At 34.9% G+C, this 16,762-nt stretch overlaps 1 protein-coding gene across 5 annotated transcripts in view; it reads right to left on the minus strand.

The window, feature by feature from the left end:
- The window catches only part of PPP2R3B (protein phosphatase 2 regulatory subunit B''beta), a 54,502-nt gene that overhangs the window by 13,714 nt on the left and 24,026 nt on the right, over positions 1–16,762 (minus strand). For 4 of the 5 annotated variants that reach the window (XM_013950830.2, XM_067295951.1, XM_067295943.1 and 1 more), the window contains exons 2-8: positions 9,814–9,999; positions 7,825–7,928; positions 7,125–7,227; positions 6,309–6,383; positions 2,689–2,775; positions 2,100–2,256; positions 70–118 (exon numbers count right to left, since the gene is read on the minus strand). In XM_013950830.2, coding sequence (XP_013806284.1) covers positions 70–118; positions 2,100–2,256; positions 2,689–2,775; positions 6,309–6,383; positions 7,125–7,227; positions 7,825–7,928; positions 9,814–9,999 — 761 coding nt within the window. The remainder of the gene's footprint in view (positions 1–69; positions 119–2,099; positions 2,257–2,688; positions 2,776–6,308; positions 6,384–7,124; positions 7,228–7,824; positions 7,929–9,813; positions 10,000–16,762) is intronic. The other variant, XM_067295935.1, reaches the window with a different exon arrangement.

Below are 16,762 nucleotides of genomic sequence, written 5' to 3' on the forward strand. Positions count from 1 at the left end.
TCATCTATTCTAAAAACGTCATGCTTGATTTAACAAATATAGATATAAATCAGCATACAAAGTAATTACCTTGTTACTGCTCCTGAGAAGATCCTCTCTATCATCCTATTTGATATTGCTGTGAAAGAAAGGTACATAACTGACACCACATTTTACACAAGTTATTTGTGCTTTGTATTGTCTAGTTGACGAGTTTATTGGAAACCTCTTATACATACACATCTGTGAGAAAGATCAAGTGAGGCTCTTATTAATCCTTTTGAGTCCCATTGAAGAGGTTCATTTAACACACAGTCTCCAAAGCAATGCTAGAACTAACCACCTTTGAATTCAGGCTTGATGCAACAATAGTAACGTAATAAAAACAACAAAATTGGCTGATTACTAAGACAGCATTTACCAGTAAATCATGTTTTCAAGTGTCATTCCAGTTTATATGACCTAGCTTTTGGGAAAGAGCTAAAAATAGAATTGGCACGTTAATACATAATGAGCATACCTAACTGGTTCTGACCTGGGTCTACTTCCAACATGGTTCTGATCCATGCTTCTATTTTGAGACCACTTCAGGGATGTTAGAGATATCTTAACTGAGTACTGCTTTCTGTAAAGGATACTGTGCCAGAATATTGTATTCAGGATAATGTATCCTGAAGAATCTGTGAATGGTACTCAAAGCTGCACAAGATACTATTCTCACAGAAGCAGAATTACTTCTGATTATTCTATCTCAGATTTTTTTTTTTAAGACATTGCAGAAATACTGATAATTAACCCAAGTGGTTAACCATTAAAACAGTTAATCTGTCTTATATACATTTGATGATGTTATCACCATATTAATTGGAACATTAGTCCCTGCTTAACATTTATCCCCAGAACTGTGGGATAGCCAGTTTGTTTCAGACATATCATGTGCTGCTTCTATGTACTTTTAAAACACTGAGGAAGTAGTTCATTCTTCTCAACAACACCTATACACTTTAATGTTTTTTATTATTATGCATAAAAAGTGTTTGATATAGCCTAATTTTAGGCCAGCCACAGTAAGAAAGGAAGGGACTGATGAACCAAGATTACCTAATTTAGACATGCAAAAAATAGAAGTTTACCCATTTTTAGACATAGGTCTTAATCATATCCATTTTATGTTCATATTTAGGCTAGTTCTCATTAGGCAGCAGTCCTTAAAACTTAGACCAGTATTCTGTAGTTTAAAGGATGCAGAAAGGTGCAGAACTAAACTGCCTGTGGCCTGATTTCTATTCTGCTTATTTCCTGCTGCGTACTAGCTCAGTAGAGCAACCGCTCAAACAAAAGCCTTCTTTCCACAGTGTCCTAATGTGTCAGACTTCAGTAGGCAAGCCTTCAGGAAGCAACAAGAACTCTATTTATTCTTTTTGGTAAGGGATAATATTCCATAGCCACCATAGCCACTTTGTGTTTAAGTAAGCTTTCCAGTCCTGAAAGAAATAATTTTAAGATGACAATAGACACAAAGCATCTGAAAAATAAGTTTGATACAAGCTACAAGAATATTTGTTAGGTACAAGTGTGCAAGACTGCAGAATCTCAACATCATTGCAGCTTGTGAATGCAGAAAACAAAGCCACTAAATAGCATTAAAACAACTTGAAATATATTGTAGTTGAGTCAACAAAAGCTTCTGATAAGCAAAGCATCCAAATGTTTGTCTTACTTTTCTACTCTTTTCCATGTTCTTTTCCATAAAAGCTATGCTACTTGAATAATATCAGTAAAATGGATTGTTTCCAAAGATAACAACCCAAAACCTTCAAGTGAAGCCATTTATAACGTACCAAGACTTAAGTCATTTTTTTAAATCAAGCCTATACATTTACAAGTGCCTTTCCTCTTCTACTACTTTGCCAAGATCAGGGTTCAAATCCAGAATTTTCTTCAAATTTGATATCACTAGACATGAAGTGGTGTCACAGATGACTTGTCTGCTTTATTTCCCTGAGTCAGCAGAATCAGCTATTTAACAGATTCATGAACATTGGCTTTGGAAATTAACTACTTCCTCAGTTTAAAGTTTACAGTTCCTTTAACCCACAAAGGTACTTCATTTGTCATACCATGATCATTATGCCGAGCTAAATCCTTCCGATCAATATAGAGGTCATGATCTGTATCCAGCTCCCAAAATTTGCAATAGATTACATAGAAGTGTTCATATGAGAAGTACTCTGTCAGCTGGTTAATATCAGCTTCCTCTTCCAATAATGCCACATTCTATTAACAAAAGGATAAACAGAACACAGTAAAGAATTTCTAAAATGGCTGTTGCATGATCTGAGTTTTCATAACCAGGTTAATATAAGTATTGTCTAAAAGTCTTTCGGTGAAACTATTTTATCTTCAGACAGTAAACACCATGAGGTATGACAGCAAACATTTAATACACAAGGTTGAAAGGTAATGTATGCAGAGAAATATGAGATCAGCCAGACTTCCGCTAATTAACTATGTATACATACAACTCTAGATAAAAGATGACATTTAGAGTAAAACACATTCCAGTATATGAGAATTAATGGAACTTGGCCTTCGCTAGTTTTTGGAAAAGGGAGAAATGCTACTTATATTACTCCCTTAAGCATTTAGTCAAAGCAGTTTTTAGACTTGTAGAAACATCTGTCTTGCAAAATTTTATATGTTCTGTACCTGCAAAAAGTTGCTTTTCCTGAGCTCGTTACAAGTTATTTTCCCAGACCAGGACCTATTTACTGTATAAAATATTCTCTGTATAACCTGCAAGAAACAGAAAATTGAAAAGTGATCTTAACTATGTTAACTAAACAGCCTCCCAAAATCTCTGTGATCAAAGATAAATCTTAGTTCAATTGCATTTTAGGACTCCATCTCTCCCCTCTACTGAAGGGTTCACAACTCCATTCTTCTTGTCACTTAGCAGACTGATGCTTCTCTTAAGTCACATTATCAAACTATTTCCAAATCTGCATCTAAACTCATCTGGATATTTTTTTTTTTCAGTGCTGCACTAGCCATGTCTCATACAGTGAAGCTGTAGAATACCTGTAGCTATCCAGAATATGTCTGCTGACAATTTCACTACCTCCCAATCTTCCAGAACAGCAGGATATCATCTAATAAACCTAGCAATATATCTCATGACTTCAAATTTAAAGACTTAATGTTTACTGTAAAAGAATATTTTACTTCACAAATGAAGCAGAGATAGAAGGGGGACTGTCTAAGAAAGATCAAACTACAGAACTGGGGATGCCATTACTTCTGAAGTCCCCAAAGACAACAAACAAACATTTGATGGAAACAATACTTCCTGCGAGTGGAGGGAGAATATATTTTTCCATTTAATTTTATTCTATTTAAAGCTAGTTGAAAAAACTGACAGCAGTATTAAAAAAAGCATGTAAAATATTTTCTAACTGAAGAACAAATATTTATGCAAGAAAGATGACTAGTTTTTATGCTATGAATGATATGAAAACTGGATATGCAATTGAATTAATTTGTTTCTAATACTTGTTTAAATCAGTTTTACATGCAAAATATTTCAGTAGATTTCTGCATTCAGCATAAATTGCTTAACTTTAAACTATTTCAAAACACTTTCTTCAACTGAATTCAGTAGTCACATCAATTATTTTGACTCGTCAGCCAGTTATACATTTCAAATAAGTCATTTACCACTAAAATGTAGACAAAAACATCTAAACACAGTACAAGCTATAATTGCTTAATTGAAGATGGGCTATATACAGCTGATTATCAAAGCACTAAATAGTGCACTTGTACTGTTTTATTTGCAATACAGTAGTTACCAGCCAAAAAGAAGCAATCTTTTTAGAAAACTTCTCTCCCCAAATAAAATCTCTTCCAAACTAAAGATTTCGTTATTTAAGTTTATCACTTCTGATTTTAACTGCAGTAAATCAATAGTTTAAACCAACCGACCATTTCTAAATTACAAAAAAAAAAAAAAAAGTATAATGTATTCATAAAGTTTTAAAATAAAGCTTAAACTGTAGCACACAGCAAGCTCTGCAGCTCTTACTTTGAACAAGAACAGCTGGTTCAATAAACCCAGAAAGGAGAATAAACTGGCCTACTTCTGAAACTTAATTAGCTCAATTCTAATTGTGAGTTCAGGGAAGGCCCATTTTTGGCTTAAACTACAAAGCAATTTTTTCTAAAAAGGTTTTTGCCTTAGCTTTGCAACTTAATCCATCTGCATGTCATTATCTCATCTGTTATACATTTAACTGCTCTAAAAATAAAAACAAAATTGAATGTTTGCTGGAGACAACAGGGAACAAAAACTGTTTTTCTAAAGTGAATCCAATCAGAGTGCAAGTAAATTGTCTGAAAATTGTCCTCTTTACTATGCTGCATGATACTTTGTCAGAAGGGAGAGGAAGTTGTGCAATACACAGATTACAATTTCAAGAATTCACAGTTAAGATATATACATCACTTATTTACAGATTAAATGTATCATCTATTTGCCAAGACAAGCTTTTTAAATATAGTTCAGTCTAATCCTGAACTGACATACCTAGCCTTACCCCACTAGACTGTGACCAACTAACCTATACCAATGCATAGCAGATGGAACCGATTGCTTGTATGGTTGAACACTTACAAGACACCTGCTTCACAAAAGATTATATATATGTGTGTGTGCATGCGTGTATAAATATAAGTATAAACACACACACACACGTGATAGCAGAAAAATGGATCATTTAACCTCTAACTGCAAGTTCGCATTAACAGACATTAAATCCTCAACTACAGCGCTTACAAAGTCCTTTAGATATACCTTCACATAGCAACATTAAGGCTTCTACAAGTTTAACTATTATCTTGAATACAAGTATAAAATGCCATGCTTCAGCTTAAGAGAAAAATCATCTATAGTTATTTTAGTAATGACTTGGAGGACATAAATTTAGAAGTCTGCACTGGTCAACAGTTACTCCATCCTAAAATAAGACAAGAAAAGGCAGACAGTCCTCCTGCCATTTCTTGTTCTGCAGACAGGTATTTCAAATATTCTTGCTATATTCATAATAATACTAGTTTATTTTCTAAATTTTTGATTAAACATGAATTTCTGTTGAAGACTAGACTAAATTTTGTTAGCAAAATACTGCTAGTATTAATTTGTCTGATATTGCTATACTCAGACCTACTCAAATAAGCTGTTCCTCCAAAGAAAAGCAACTGGAAATGGCAGGACCTCTCTCCTCCTACTGTCCTTCAGGAAAAGCAGCAAGTTTTCACAATTTCAGGCAGAGCAGACTTTGATATCGTTAATCCATTAATAAAAACCACTCACAGGAAGAATCATATCTGACAGGAAAGTTCTGGGATTTCATGTTACCACAGTAATAAGAGGCAAAACCTACTATGGCAGGATATACTTGATAGGCTGGCAGTCTCTATAGGAACGATATGAGGAACCAGAACCAAACACTTTCAAATGGGATTAGAGTGTGCAGAACTAAAGTTTCTATTTTAAAATAAAAGCTTCCACAGCTTAGGGCTAGGTCCAACTATAAATTAAGTAAAATATGACCAATTCTCTGCACGTTTTTGCTAGAAAATATTTGCTAAGCTGGTTTTGACATGCACAAAGAAAGTGAACTGAATGTCCTTTTGGAGAATTTTAATCTTTTGACTTCAGTGAAACTGGCTGTCTAGTCCATGGTTGAGAAAATTTAATGCCACTGATTTTTCTCTTGCATACAGAATGATTACTTCAGTCACATAACTCTAGGAAGAGAGAAATGGAACTTTTCATGTATAAAATCTGCTAAGAAAGAAAATCCCTGAAGAGGAATGTAGTAAGCAGCTTCAATATTATCATTATTTTATTTAATACTGAAATAATCACTTTAATGTAGACCTTTCATTCAGAATTCCATTTAATTAATCCCAGAGTAGGGCCAGGATTCTAATGACTACAATCTATAGCCACAGTCAAGTGTTTAAGATAAGAACAGTCTGTTCTTCATTTAATGTTCATTAGCTTATTCTACACTACTACAATTCAGTGTTTCAAAAATATTAAGTTCAGTGTTCAGCAAATTTCTTAAGTGTTAAGAAAAGCTATGATTATTAAGAAATTGAGTCTGTCTTCACAAGATTTCTAGTCATGTAGAAGATTGACAGCATATTTGACTTTTTTCCAAAGACAAGTATGACAGATTTTTATATATAGTGACTAATTTTAAACATTTTGCTTTTCATACTTAGCTAACAAAAAGCAACTTTTCCAAATAAAAACCACTTACTGTAGTAATGTACCGAGAATGAAATTCAGATGCTTCTTTTAAAAACGATAGGCCAGGATGACTATTCACCACATCCTAAACAGAAAGGAAGAACAATATCCCAAACAGTATTCATTAGTGTCTATATAAAATCATTAGCACAGAACAGCACATCTGCTTCCTTAACCACAACACGTCATATCTAACTACATTATTAATGATAATCTCCTTTACAAAGTACTTCATGTAAATATCCCTGTTGATTTTTAAAAACAAAATTATCTTTTAAAAGCTAGAATAACAGAATATATTTTAGAAGAATATGTTAACCAGATGGACATAAGTTATAAGCTGCTACAACTCTTAGTAGCATACTTCTGTGTCTGACTGCAGTCCACTGAAAAACAATTAGGTTTTATTCATTTACTTGGTATTATTTGCTGCTCTGGGAGAAACTATTAGGTCTTAGATTCATCTGTCACTTTTCCCTTGCCTTCCAAAGGACCTCCTTAACTTAAATAGCTTCAACTCCTTTCTAAATCCTGAAGATCTTCTGACCTGTGAGCCGCTCCTGCAAGCAATTTTAAGTCCATGTATCTCACTGTAGCTTGAAAAAAAAAAAAAAAAAAAAAAAGAAATCTCACCTTACATAAAATAGCAGTTAACTATAAATGAAGTCACTCACTAGCAACCTAGCTGACCATGCAAAGTGAGTTACACTAAATATCAATGAACTTTTTAAATTAAAACCATGAAAAAGTATGTTTAACTCAAAAAAAATTGCTCTGCCAGGTCATTTTGTTGTGCTTTCCAGAACTAGTTCCAGTTGCAATTTACTTGTAAAAAAGGAATGAAGTCTTCCTGCACCAAGTAGTTGCATCCAGGGTTCATTAGAAGATGAACAAATTTTGCAGCATCATCATAGCAGGTCTGAAGTATTCTGAAATGTAAATATATGCATTTAATACTCTACATTGAAAATTACTCATGCACAGCTTATGAAACTGCAACCACAACATTTAATTCAAAAACAAATTACAAGTGTCAAAGTGCACTCCAAGTGAAGTTATCCAAACAGAATAGGCAGGCGTCTGTTAAGCTTTCTTTGCCATCTAGCATTCTTATACATTTCTAGACAATATATATAGTCTCCTACATTTACATTAAAGGAGGTGGGTACGCAATCAGATTGATTATATGAAAAGATACTAAGTTAGAACTGGAAGCAGAACTAGACAGAAGAAAATGCATTTTTTCCAGAACTGACTTCTGCGAGTTAGAACCGTAGTTTTCACTTTCCCCACAAACAGCTGCAGTCATTTACCGCAAACATTTAAAAATCTATAAACACAGTAAATAAAGATTTATTTATTTTAAAAGGGATGAACTATTTACATTTCCCTAGGTACAAGTCTGCTGTCAATGCTTGATTGTAGGAAAATGTTTTCTTCCCTTTACAGGCTGGATCTCTTTCAGAGCTTAAAATATCACATTTAAATCAAGAAATACAGTACCTCTAAAAATGCAACCTACTTACTTTCGCCACATTGCAACAAATTTATGAACTGACACATATCCTGTTCGTTCACCTCCAGCACAATAAAACAATGGACCTTTCCAGTAAAGCGGGCATTCACAAGCCTAGAATTAAAGCGTACATCAACTCAGTTCATTGATTACTTATCTGAGGGTTACTCCCTCATTTATAAGCCTTTCAAAAATTAAATTTTGCAAGTGTTAACATCACAGGAGAAACGTTTGTATCACTGCACATATGCATAGAGGATTAAAAGCATTTCTGAAACTACAATGAGCACAATTTTTTAAAACAGTTCCTGAAACCAACTGTACACTCCAAAATAATTAAGTTTAAGCAATTGCTTTAGGCATAAATCCAAAAGAGGAAAGCAAAACATGAGGCAATTTTCAGCATGCCTAATAGATGAATGCAGTCACATATCAGCTCTGTCCAAGCTCCAAGCAGCTGAGCAAAGTCCAAGCTAATAAGCTCTGCTAAAGGGCCAGATACGCTTAAGTTGGGCTCAAGACAGCACAAACTGCTATGCAGCTTCTGGACTGGAGCAAGTTTACATTTGTTTGATTCACAGAATGGCTCAACCTCTCTGAATTCGTGCATATGCACGTGTATTTTCTATCCAACTTTCAGTAGCAGGCCAGCCTGCCCTGAGCAGCGGCTGCTTGCTTCAGGACATTTAGCAATTGCACCTTCAAAGCTTCAGAGTTCCCATTCACCTCAATGCTGTTTCTGTCTGTTCCAAACTTCCTCAATCTTAACAACAAAGTACCCAACTCCTGCCTAAAACGGACTGACTCAGTAGTCACAGACATACCAGCATCTGAGGATCTCATACAAGATTTGGCATATTACATAACGTGTAAAGCCCCTGGAGAAAAAGCACAGTTACTTTTCATACAGTAGTTTAACCGTTACTTAAATAAAAACAAAACAAAAACAAAAAGAACTCCAAAAACCCATGCTAAAGAAATGTGGGTTTGAGAAATACTCTCCTCAGCCTGAGAGGCTTCAAACTGTTCCTCTTTGTTTCTGGAGGGTGCCTTTTTCACTGAATTATAGATGACTGGCACCCTACACCTCTTGCTGAAGCACCACTTCTATGCAGAACGGAGCTGTGAAAGGAGAGAATCCTATCTTTCAGCTTAGTAGTTAAACACTTCTGGTGGGACAAACCAGGAGTTTCTGAACTCCTAATTGTGCTCTTGAGAAGGTCTTTGTTTCTGTTTTCTAGACCCTGGACTTAATGTGCAAAGTGATGGGAACAGGAATGAGAACCCAAGACTCATGACCAAGATCATGACTTTCAGTGATGAAATACACTTACAATGTAAGTTGTATTAAACTAGTTTATCATGCATTATGCAGAAGTAAAAACAAACAAACAAACCCCGCTTCCATCCAAACCCACCTCCCCAACTTTGCTGCTTTCTAAACCCAGTATTTTGTCACTCTGCAGTAACTCTAGATTAGTGCTTCAATAACCACTAAATAGCAATAATCCCGAGTTCCCAAACCATTGTGGATTTCAGTGTTCTACAACGGAGGTTCAGGACACTTCAATGAGAAAACAGAAGTCTGCAAATTTTTATATCAATTACATGGTCATTTTCATCACACAACTAACACTTTGGAGGCCTGAAACCAAAATGCATATTAACAGTGCTTTGTCTGAAGGTTGGTAGTCAATAGCGAATGCAGAACATACAATGTGCCCTTCAGTATTTGGTTGTTTAAGCAACTAAAAAGTTAGTTTGATTTTGTTTTTTGGCTCGTTCCTTTTGGTAAGTATGATGTAGGGCAATCTGGGACATAGTTAATGCAAAGATTTTCTCACATAACTGTGCTATCAGTCATGCTAAATATGAAGTCTTACTGGTATTACCTCGTAAGAGATGAAAACACATAATGCAAGAAAACAAAAGACACAGAACTCATATTTCCTTTCCATAGGTTTACAGTACTGAATGTAGAAAGCCAGCAAATCCTTACCTTTGCAACTTTCCCCATATCTTCTAAAGTTGCCCTCTCATTTGGAAACTGAGAGAAAGTTCTCTCAATTTTGGTGATCACAGCATCTATATTCACTTTTTCCTTAGGACATCCTCGAGGAAAATAGAAAGTTGGAATGGTTTGACTAAGTGATGGTGGCAAAGGTTCTTCCTTCTTTGTCTGAACCTAAATGGATACACACACATTTGACAGTCAGGTACAATGAAAACACTTACAGTAGCCATCCTTGGATGAGGACTGAAAGATGTCATTCTCTTTGGTACTGTTGCAACATACCTTCAAAAAGATTTATGATAGGTTGGAATAAGCTGTCTGAGAGCACACTGGAAAAATTCACGAGCATTTTCAAAAACTGTCACTTAGAAAGATTTCTGGGGTGTTAAAAATTTAGTAAGAACAACTTTAGTCTTTTACATCATATTAAGTTTCGAGATTAGCACACTAAACACTGCTTCCTGGAGACATCTGAAATGCTCTTATTTTACCATTTTCAGTTTCAGAAAAAAACAACATTGAACTTTTAGCTTAACAGACAGGTCATGAGGGAATTTGCTTTTAAAATATTTCTAGTTTTACATATTCAAACTTTTGAAATAAGCATGACAACTTTGTTACAACTACCAGCTTGTCTAATTTACAATGAGGATGCATGGCTTTTTTTTCAATCCTAAAAAATTGTTGATTTTCTGAAAGGAAGTAAATAATTCCTTCAGAGTTTTTTTTTTTTTTGGCATACTACACGATTATGACATAAGAATTTAGAAAACTGTTTCACTAGAATTAGTGATATACCATGCTACCAAACCCCCCCTCCCAAAACAAACAATAACAAGAGTAATTATCTACTTAAATGTATTTAGCTTCAGTAAAGAATAATTCACCTTTTACTTAGTCTCAAAAAGAAAGGCCAGTAAGGCAGAGCAACAAAGATAGCAAGCAAAGAAAGAATAGAGTTAGCAGGCAACTCAGAATTTGCAGTTAAATACAAAGTTTTTCATCCCAAGGCCCTATTTGAATGCAACAACAATGGTTAATGCTATTATGATGGCTTATCCTAGTGTTAAATATGCCCAAGATCCTGAATTCCATTTCTCTCATTTCCAACCAAGGTTGTATTTTGTTCCTTACCATCTTCATCAAAATGCCTGTAAAGATACCTACCTCCCTACTATAATCAAAATCCTTCCTTAAATCAGTGAAAGACCTGGGTGCTTTGATATAGCTTAAAGCAAGCATTCTGCAGACAGCAGATTTTTATTTTCAGGGTTCCAATCCAGGAGCCTTTACTGGAATACACAGGATAAAAAAGCCTGAATTAACTGTGTCCCCTCTGCCCTGGCATTTGAGCCAGTGATCATGTTCACAGTTGCTGAGTTCCCTCAACTGAGTTAAATTTTATTTCACAGAGGAAGAAGTTACCTTGAATCTGTGACACCTAGAATGAATGCTTGCAATTTTCTAACAATCCTGTAAATTAAAACTTTTGACACTTAGTCATTAGCTGAAGTCTCATCAGCTGAATCACTAAAATTAGAACCAACAAAAGTGCCATGGGGTATCAAAAAACCCTTTCAACTCCAGACTTCCAAACTTTTGGAAAGAATAAAAATATCAACATTTTATCCTCAAAGTAACATTACCATCAGCACTACAAATAACGTATGCAATTGCATTAATTTCTTGTTCAGTTCTAGAAACTGAACTCTACATATCAACATTTTAATAGAGCCCTTACAGTTACCCTATGCGAAAAAGGAATGTTAAATTGGACGGGTACCAGAGTCACATAGCTAGCATGCTTTTCAGCACTAGTGATCAAATCATCTTTTACTGAACAGAATAAAAATCCTGTTTGTTCCAATGAGCCGGGGTGAAGCAGAAGGGTTGCTTTGTTTTTTTTCTTTTTAATCATTTAATCCCCCCTCTACCCTATTTACAACATCTGCCTGGATAGCAACACTCATGTGAGTTGCTCAAATTGCTACAGCAGGGGCAGGTTCTTCAGATCTGCCTGAGGTTTAAACTGAGAAAAGGATAAATGTCAGTTATAAACTACCAGCATGTCATTAATTTTTCAGGTAAGACCAAGTAAATCACTATTTCAAGAAAGCCTAGTACAGGCAGACAAGGCACTTAAAATCCACAGGTAAGAAAATTTTAAGTCTCAAGTTAAAAAACTGTTTCTTCGAAAAGGAAAATTTGAGGCAAAAAGAAGAACGGATGGAAAAAGCTTCTAAAAGAAGAAAGTTAGCAACAGAGCTGTTCATTCATTGGAAACTTTATATTCTTTCATAAACTACTCTTACTTCAGAAACCTCACTGCACAATAATGAATTTACATTAGTGCAGGTTAAACACTGTTCTTAAATGCACGTGGAAATCTCAGTTCAGGATTTGATAACAGCTATTCTAGCACATGCAACTTCCGTGGGTGCTATTTAAAAGGATTATACAATAAAAGCATTTTTTCTTCTTTTATATATTGTTCATCTTTTAGCCTATTGTAAACATGTTCCAGAGAGCAATTACGAGGAAGAAACTAAACAACAGATTCAGAACTGCAGAAAGATGGATTCACACAGGAAGAAAAATGGGTCTAAGATACAAGAGAAAAGTTATATTCAGGTCAGTTTTGAATTCAGCATTTGTTTAATGTAAAAATATACTGTTTTACAAATTAAGCATTAGATATTTATTCCATTCCAAAAGCAAGTACAGAATGCAAATCTCCTGCTACAAGACAAAAATTCTCTCTACACTGAAAGATGTTGCCTATTATTGCATGCTGCTTTCTCAAGAAGAGGTGAAAAAAGATAAACTATAGAAGTGCTTCATTTGCATTAGAAAAGATAAACAAGAAGCAAAGAGGTAGAGGCAGAGCCAGCAGGTCTGGATCCTTTAGTTCTCTCACTTAGGATGAGAAAAATATGCTGAGGTTTTGGAACCATTGCACAGCTGTCTTCATTCTTTACCTTTGAGCTGATCACTTTGGTCTCTTGGGAAGAAACTTTGGAAGCTTCTCATTTTTGGTGCCCTTTCAAAGAATTTGTAACTTCTTCCCCTCCTGTAGTTATTTTTCCAGGCTCGGTATTTTACTTCCTTCAAAGCAAGGAGGTATTCCTCAAAGCGTTTCCTCAAAGGTCAAAGATGTACTAGAACCATTGGTGAATACCACAAAGGAAGGATAAAAATTCCTAGACCATAATTCTCAGTACCAAAACAATGTTCTAACCCCAGGGCTTAATTTGGTTGTCTACACATAGGCATCTAGTGACAAGACTATCTAGGGCATGATATGAAATGCCCAAGGATATTCCATGTGGTATCCAGCAGCCAACTTGGAGCACAGCTCGCATGTTGTAACTGCCATGTGGATGTTCTGAACACACTAATGCTTCTTAAATGCCACTAGCAACTTGCACTCAGAAAACTGATTTGTACTGTTAATGACGGTCAACACAGGGATAACTGCCTGTACCAAAGAAAGAAACAAGTCATCCAGAACCATCAGCTCTAGATAATGCACTGAAAAGTTAGTATTACACCTCCTCTTTTTCCTCACCTTCCCAACAAGGGCCAGGGTTTCTTCTCTTCTCTCAGTCTGAACTCCCATGTGACAATCAAAAAGCTCCTAGTACAGCTGAGGTTGTTCTACCTTATGTGGTCTGATGAAGGAATGCATAATACCAGGGGGCTCAAAATTCCACTGCTTTCCGTAATTTCATCTAGGTAGTTCTCTAGATGTCCATATTGTATAGATGATGAAAGCATCAATTGTATTATTCCAGAGCAATCAAAACGCACCAATTCTATGAGATTAAGTGGTTATAAAATGAATTACAACCTTTTTAACCACAGAATTTCTTCGTTAACAAGAACTGCTAGAAGTCTGAATGACAAATGTTTGAATTGAAAATCTGCAGCAACAGTTAGCTATTTATTCTTTCTCTAATGGTCAATTTAACATTTAGAAAGACCTGAATTTTCTTATGGTTGTATGTTAAAACCTTTAACACTAGTACCAGTAAGATAAACTGCCAAAAGGCACTGGCTTGGTAAGTAAAGAATTCTAGAGTAACTTGCCAAGATACACACAAAAAATATACTCAGAGTATACATACTCTGTGTTAAGGAAAATAGCTTTAAAAAAGCTTGTAAATAATTCAGCCAAGTAGACATGAGCTACAGTATTAGGACTGAATGACATACTAACCTTTGAAATAAGTATATATTAGGTCCAGAATCAGTAATTTATTTTAAAGTTGCCATTGAAGTTTAGGTTTTATACTAAATCTGGATAGTGAGAGTTTCTCAAAAATTTCTCATTTACAATAATGTAAAAAAACTTCTGTAAGATTTGCCCATAAAGAGAATTCAAGAAAACCTTTAATACATAACCAGTTTTCATTCCTGACATATACAACCATAAGGACTGTCCACACTTAACCCAACACATATTTGCCTTGACTTTTATAAGTAAGGAAGTAGAAATTTATAAGGAAATTTATATCCCAGTGGGGTAATTACTTAAAGGGCAAATTTCCTAATTTATTTTGCTACTCTCCAGATCCTTTTCCAGCTGTTGTCAGTGAATGGAAAATAAAACTATTACTATAATTACTATATAGTAATATATTAGTAAATGGACCAGAGATTATGGATACACCTCACCCCAAAGAGGCAAGTCTAGTCATCCTGTCTGCCTGCTTATATCTACCAACAGATGAGTTACACTGAGCAGTAAACCTGGTTCTAAGCAAAAATGAAGACAGCAGGGCTTTTAAAGTGAAGTGTTCTCCTCCCTCTCCCTCCTAACTGAAAGAAAGAGTTGACACTATGATGGAGTCCTTGGAGGACAGGATTCATTTCTGAAACATGTGGGAGGAGGTGCTTGTTCCCACTTATTTTAAGGCTGCATACTCAGTGAAGTCTAGATCTACATAGAGTCTAACACAAAAATACAAAGCCCGACAAAGGAACAGAATATGAAGCCCCAAATACCATCACTTAAATGGTATTTATTGGAAAAGACAAAGTAAATATTGATGAACTTAATCAGTTAGCTATATAAATATATTAAGATGCCAATTCATTAAACCAACTTGGTACTTGCATTGTTTTTGACATGATTACAGAAGAAGGAAAAAAAGCTATCTTCATACAGAAATACTTATGCTTCCTAGTATCTGACAGACAGGGACATTTGTTATGCCTGGTGTTCTGTAAAAACATTTAAAACATTAAAAGAGTCAGCTCTCACTGTATAAGCCAATGTGAATTTCCATATGGATGTTCATATTAGAACCAAGAGGCAAAGGAATACACACAATAGGGTTAAGTCAGTAAGACCAAAAAAAATTCTACCACAAATTTGTGCCCAACTTTACATTTAAATTTTTACTAAGAAGTGGTACACCATGATCTCAAACAAAAAATAGCACTACATACTGAAAACACTAAAAGATTTTTACCTATCAAATAGGTAAAAGTTCTGTTTAAATCTTTAGTATTTTTAGACAGGGAATTTACCAAAAAAGTGTTGCAACACATTTTAAATCAGCTTTGCTTAAATTGAGTTCAACAGATTAATTCTTCTATTTTTGTATATCACATTTTATGCAAATGTTGCCTAGGTGCATAATAAGCTAAGAAGATTTGCTGCAAAGATATGATATTTATCCTTTTAAAACCTAATATTATCCCTGCAATCATCCACTTACAGAGCTTACGAGACACAAAACAAGAAAGTGAGATACTGCATAAAGTTCCTTTCTGTGACTGATAAATATTGATTATAGGAGAAAATGGAAGTCAACACTGGGGAGCAGGTTACATACTTCTAGTCCTGAAGGGCAATAGGGTGGCAGTGAAAAGACATAAATGCTGTTTAGCACATGAACTTAGAAGTCCTAAACTTATTCTACACTTTTTTTTTTTAAATGAAAAGCCTCTCATTTATTAAACACAGTAAATTCTCATAGAACAGAATGTCTATCAAAATTAAATGATAATTTTGAATATAAAATAATGTTATCTGTTAGCAGGCTCAAAATGATCAGCCTTCCTGCCTCTCCACTCTTATATAGCAGTAGTTCAAGTCTGACCCATAAAGTCTCAAGAATGATTCTGCTTTAACTTCCTGTTGATTTGACTGTACAACGAAACTCAATGTTTCTTCTAGATAAGCAAGTGGCACTATCAATAAGTTTTACAAAATTTAAATCTTGGAAACATCAGATTAAAGAGTTATACCACTTGTCTAGAAAATCTCATTCTTGATGAAGGATTCTGACTCATTTGCAAGGAAAAGACATTTAATTTAGAAAATCTGTTCCAATATTCCAAATACTTTGGCAGGTTAAAGTTGCTTAAAAAAAAAAAAAAAAAAAAAAAATCTATTTCAGGATAGGTAAGTTTACTACCAGAACTTCACTTAGGACAAGCCTAGAAAAATGCATCTTCTATAATAGCAGCTTTCTTGACTTTGTGGTAGATGTTCAGATTTCCAGTTATCCAATTAAAAAAAAAAAAAAGACTTTGTATGTTAATTATCTTCCTTGTAGCTAAATTAGGAAGGAAGATTTATTATTACAAGAGTTCACTGTCTGTTCACTGTCCCATTTAGTCTAGCATGCTTAACAGTACTTTCCTAAGCAAAAGTGGATCCTTTGACAATTTAAAGCTTTCAAAATTAGCTTTTCCAGGCAGGGTCTTCCTCTAAAATCTAGCTTTTGCACTGAAAGAAATCTGAAGACAGTAATTTAGTCTGAAAGCTTAATAACAAAGTTTCTCAGCATGGCATAAGCCAAGCTAAACCATAGGACACCTTCATCTCCCCCTGCTCCCACATATAGTTTTTACTGACCTTTGTGTTAGTACTAGTGATAGGGCAGCAGTATGGTGAATCGCCTCAGGTCACTGAGCTGGC

Source organism: Apteryx mantelli, chromosome 1 (assembly GCF_036417845.1).
Source record: "Apteryx mantelli isolate bAptMan1 chromosome 1, bAptMan1.hap1, whole genome shotgun sequence".
Taxonomy (NCBI): domain Eukaryota; kingdom Metazoa; phylum Chordata; class Aves; order Apterygiformes; family Apterygidae; genus Apteryx; species Apteryx mantelli.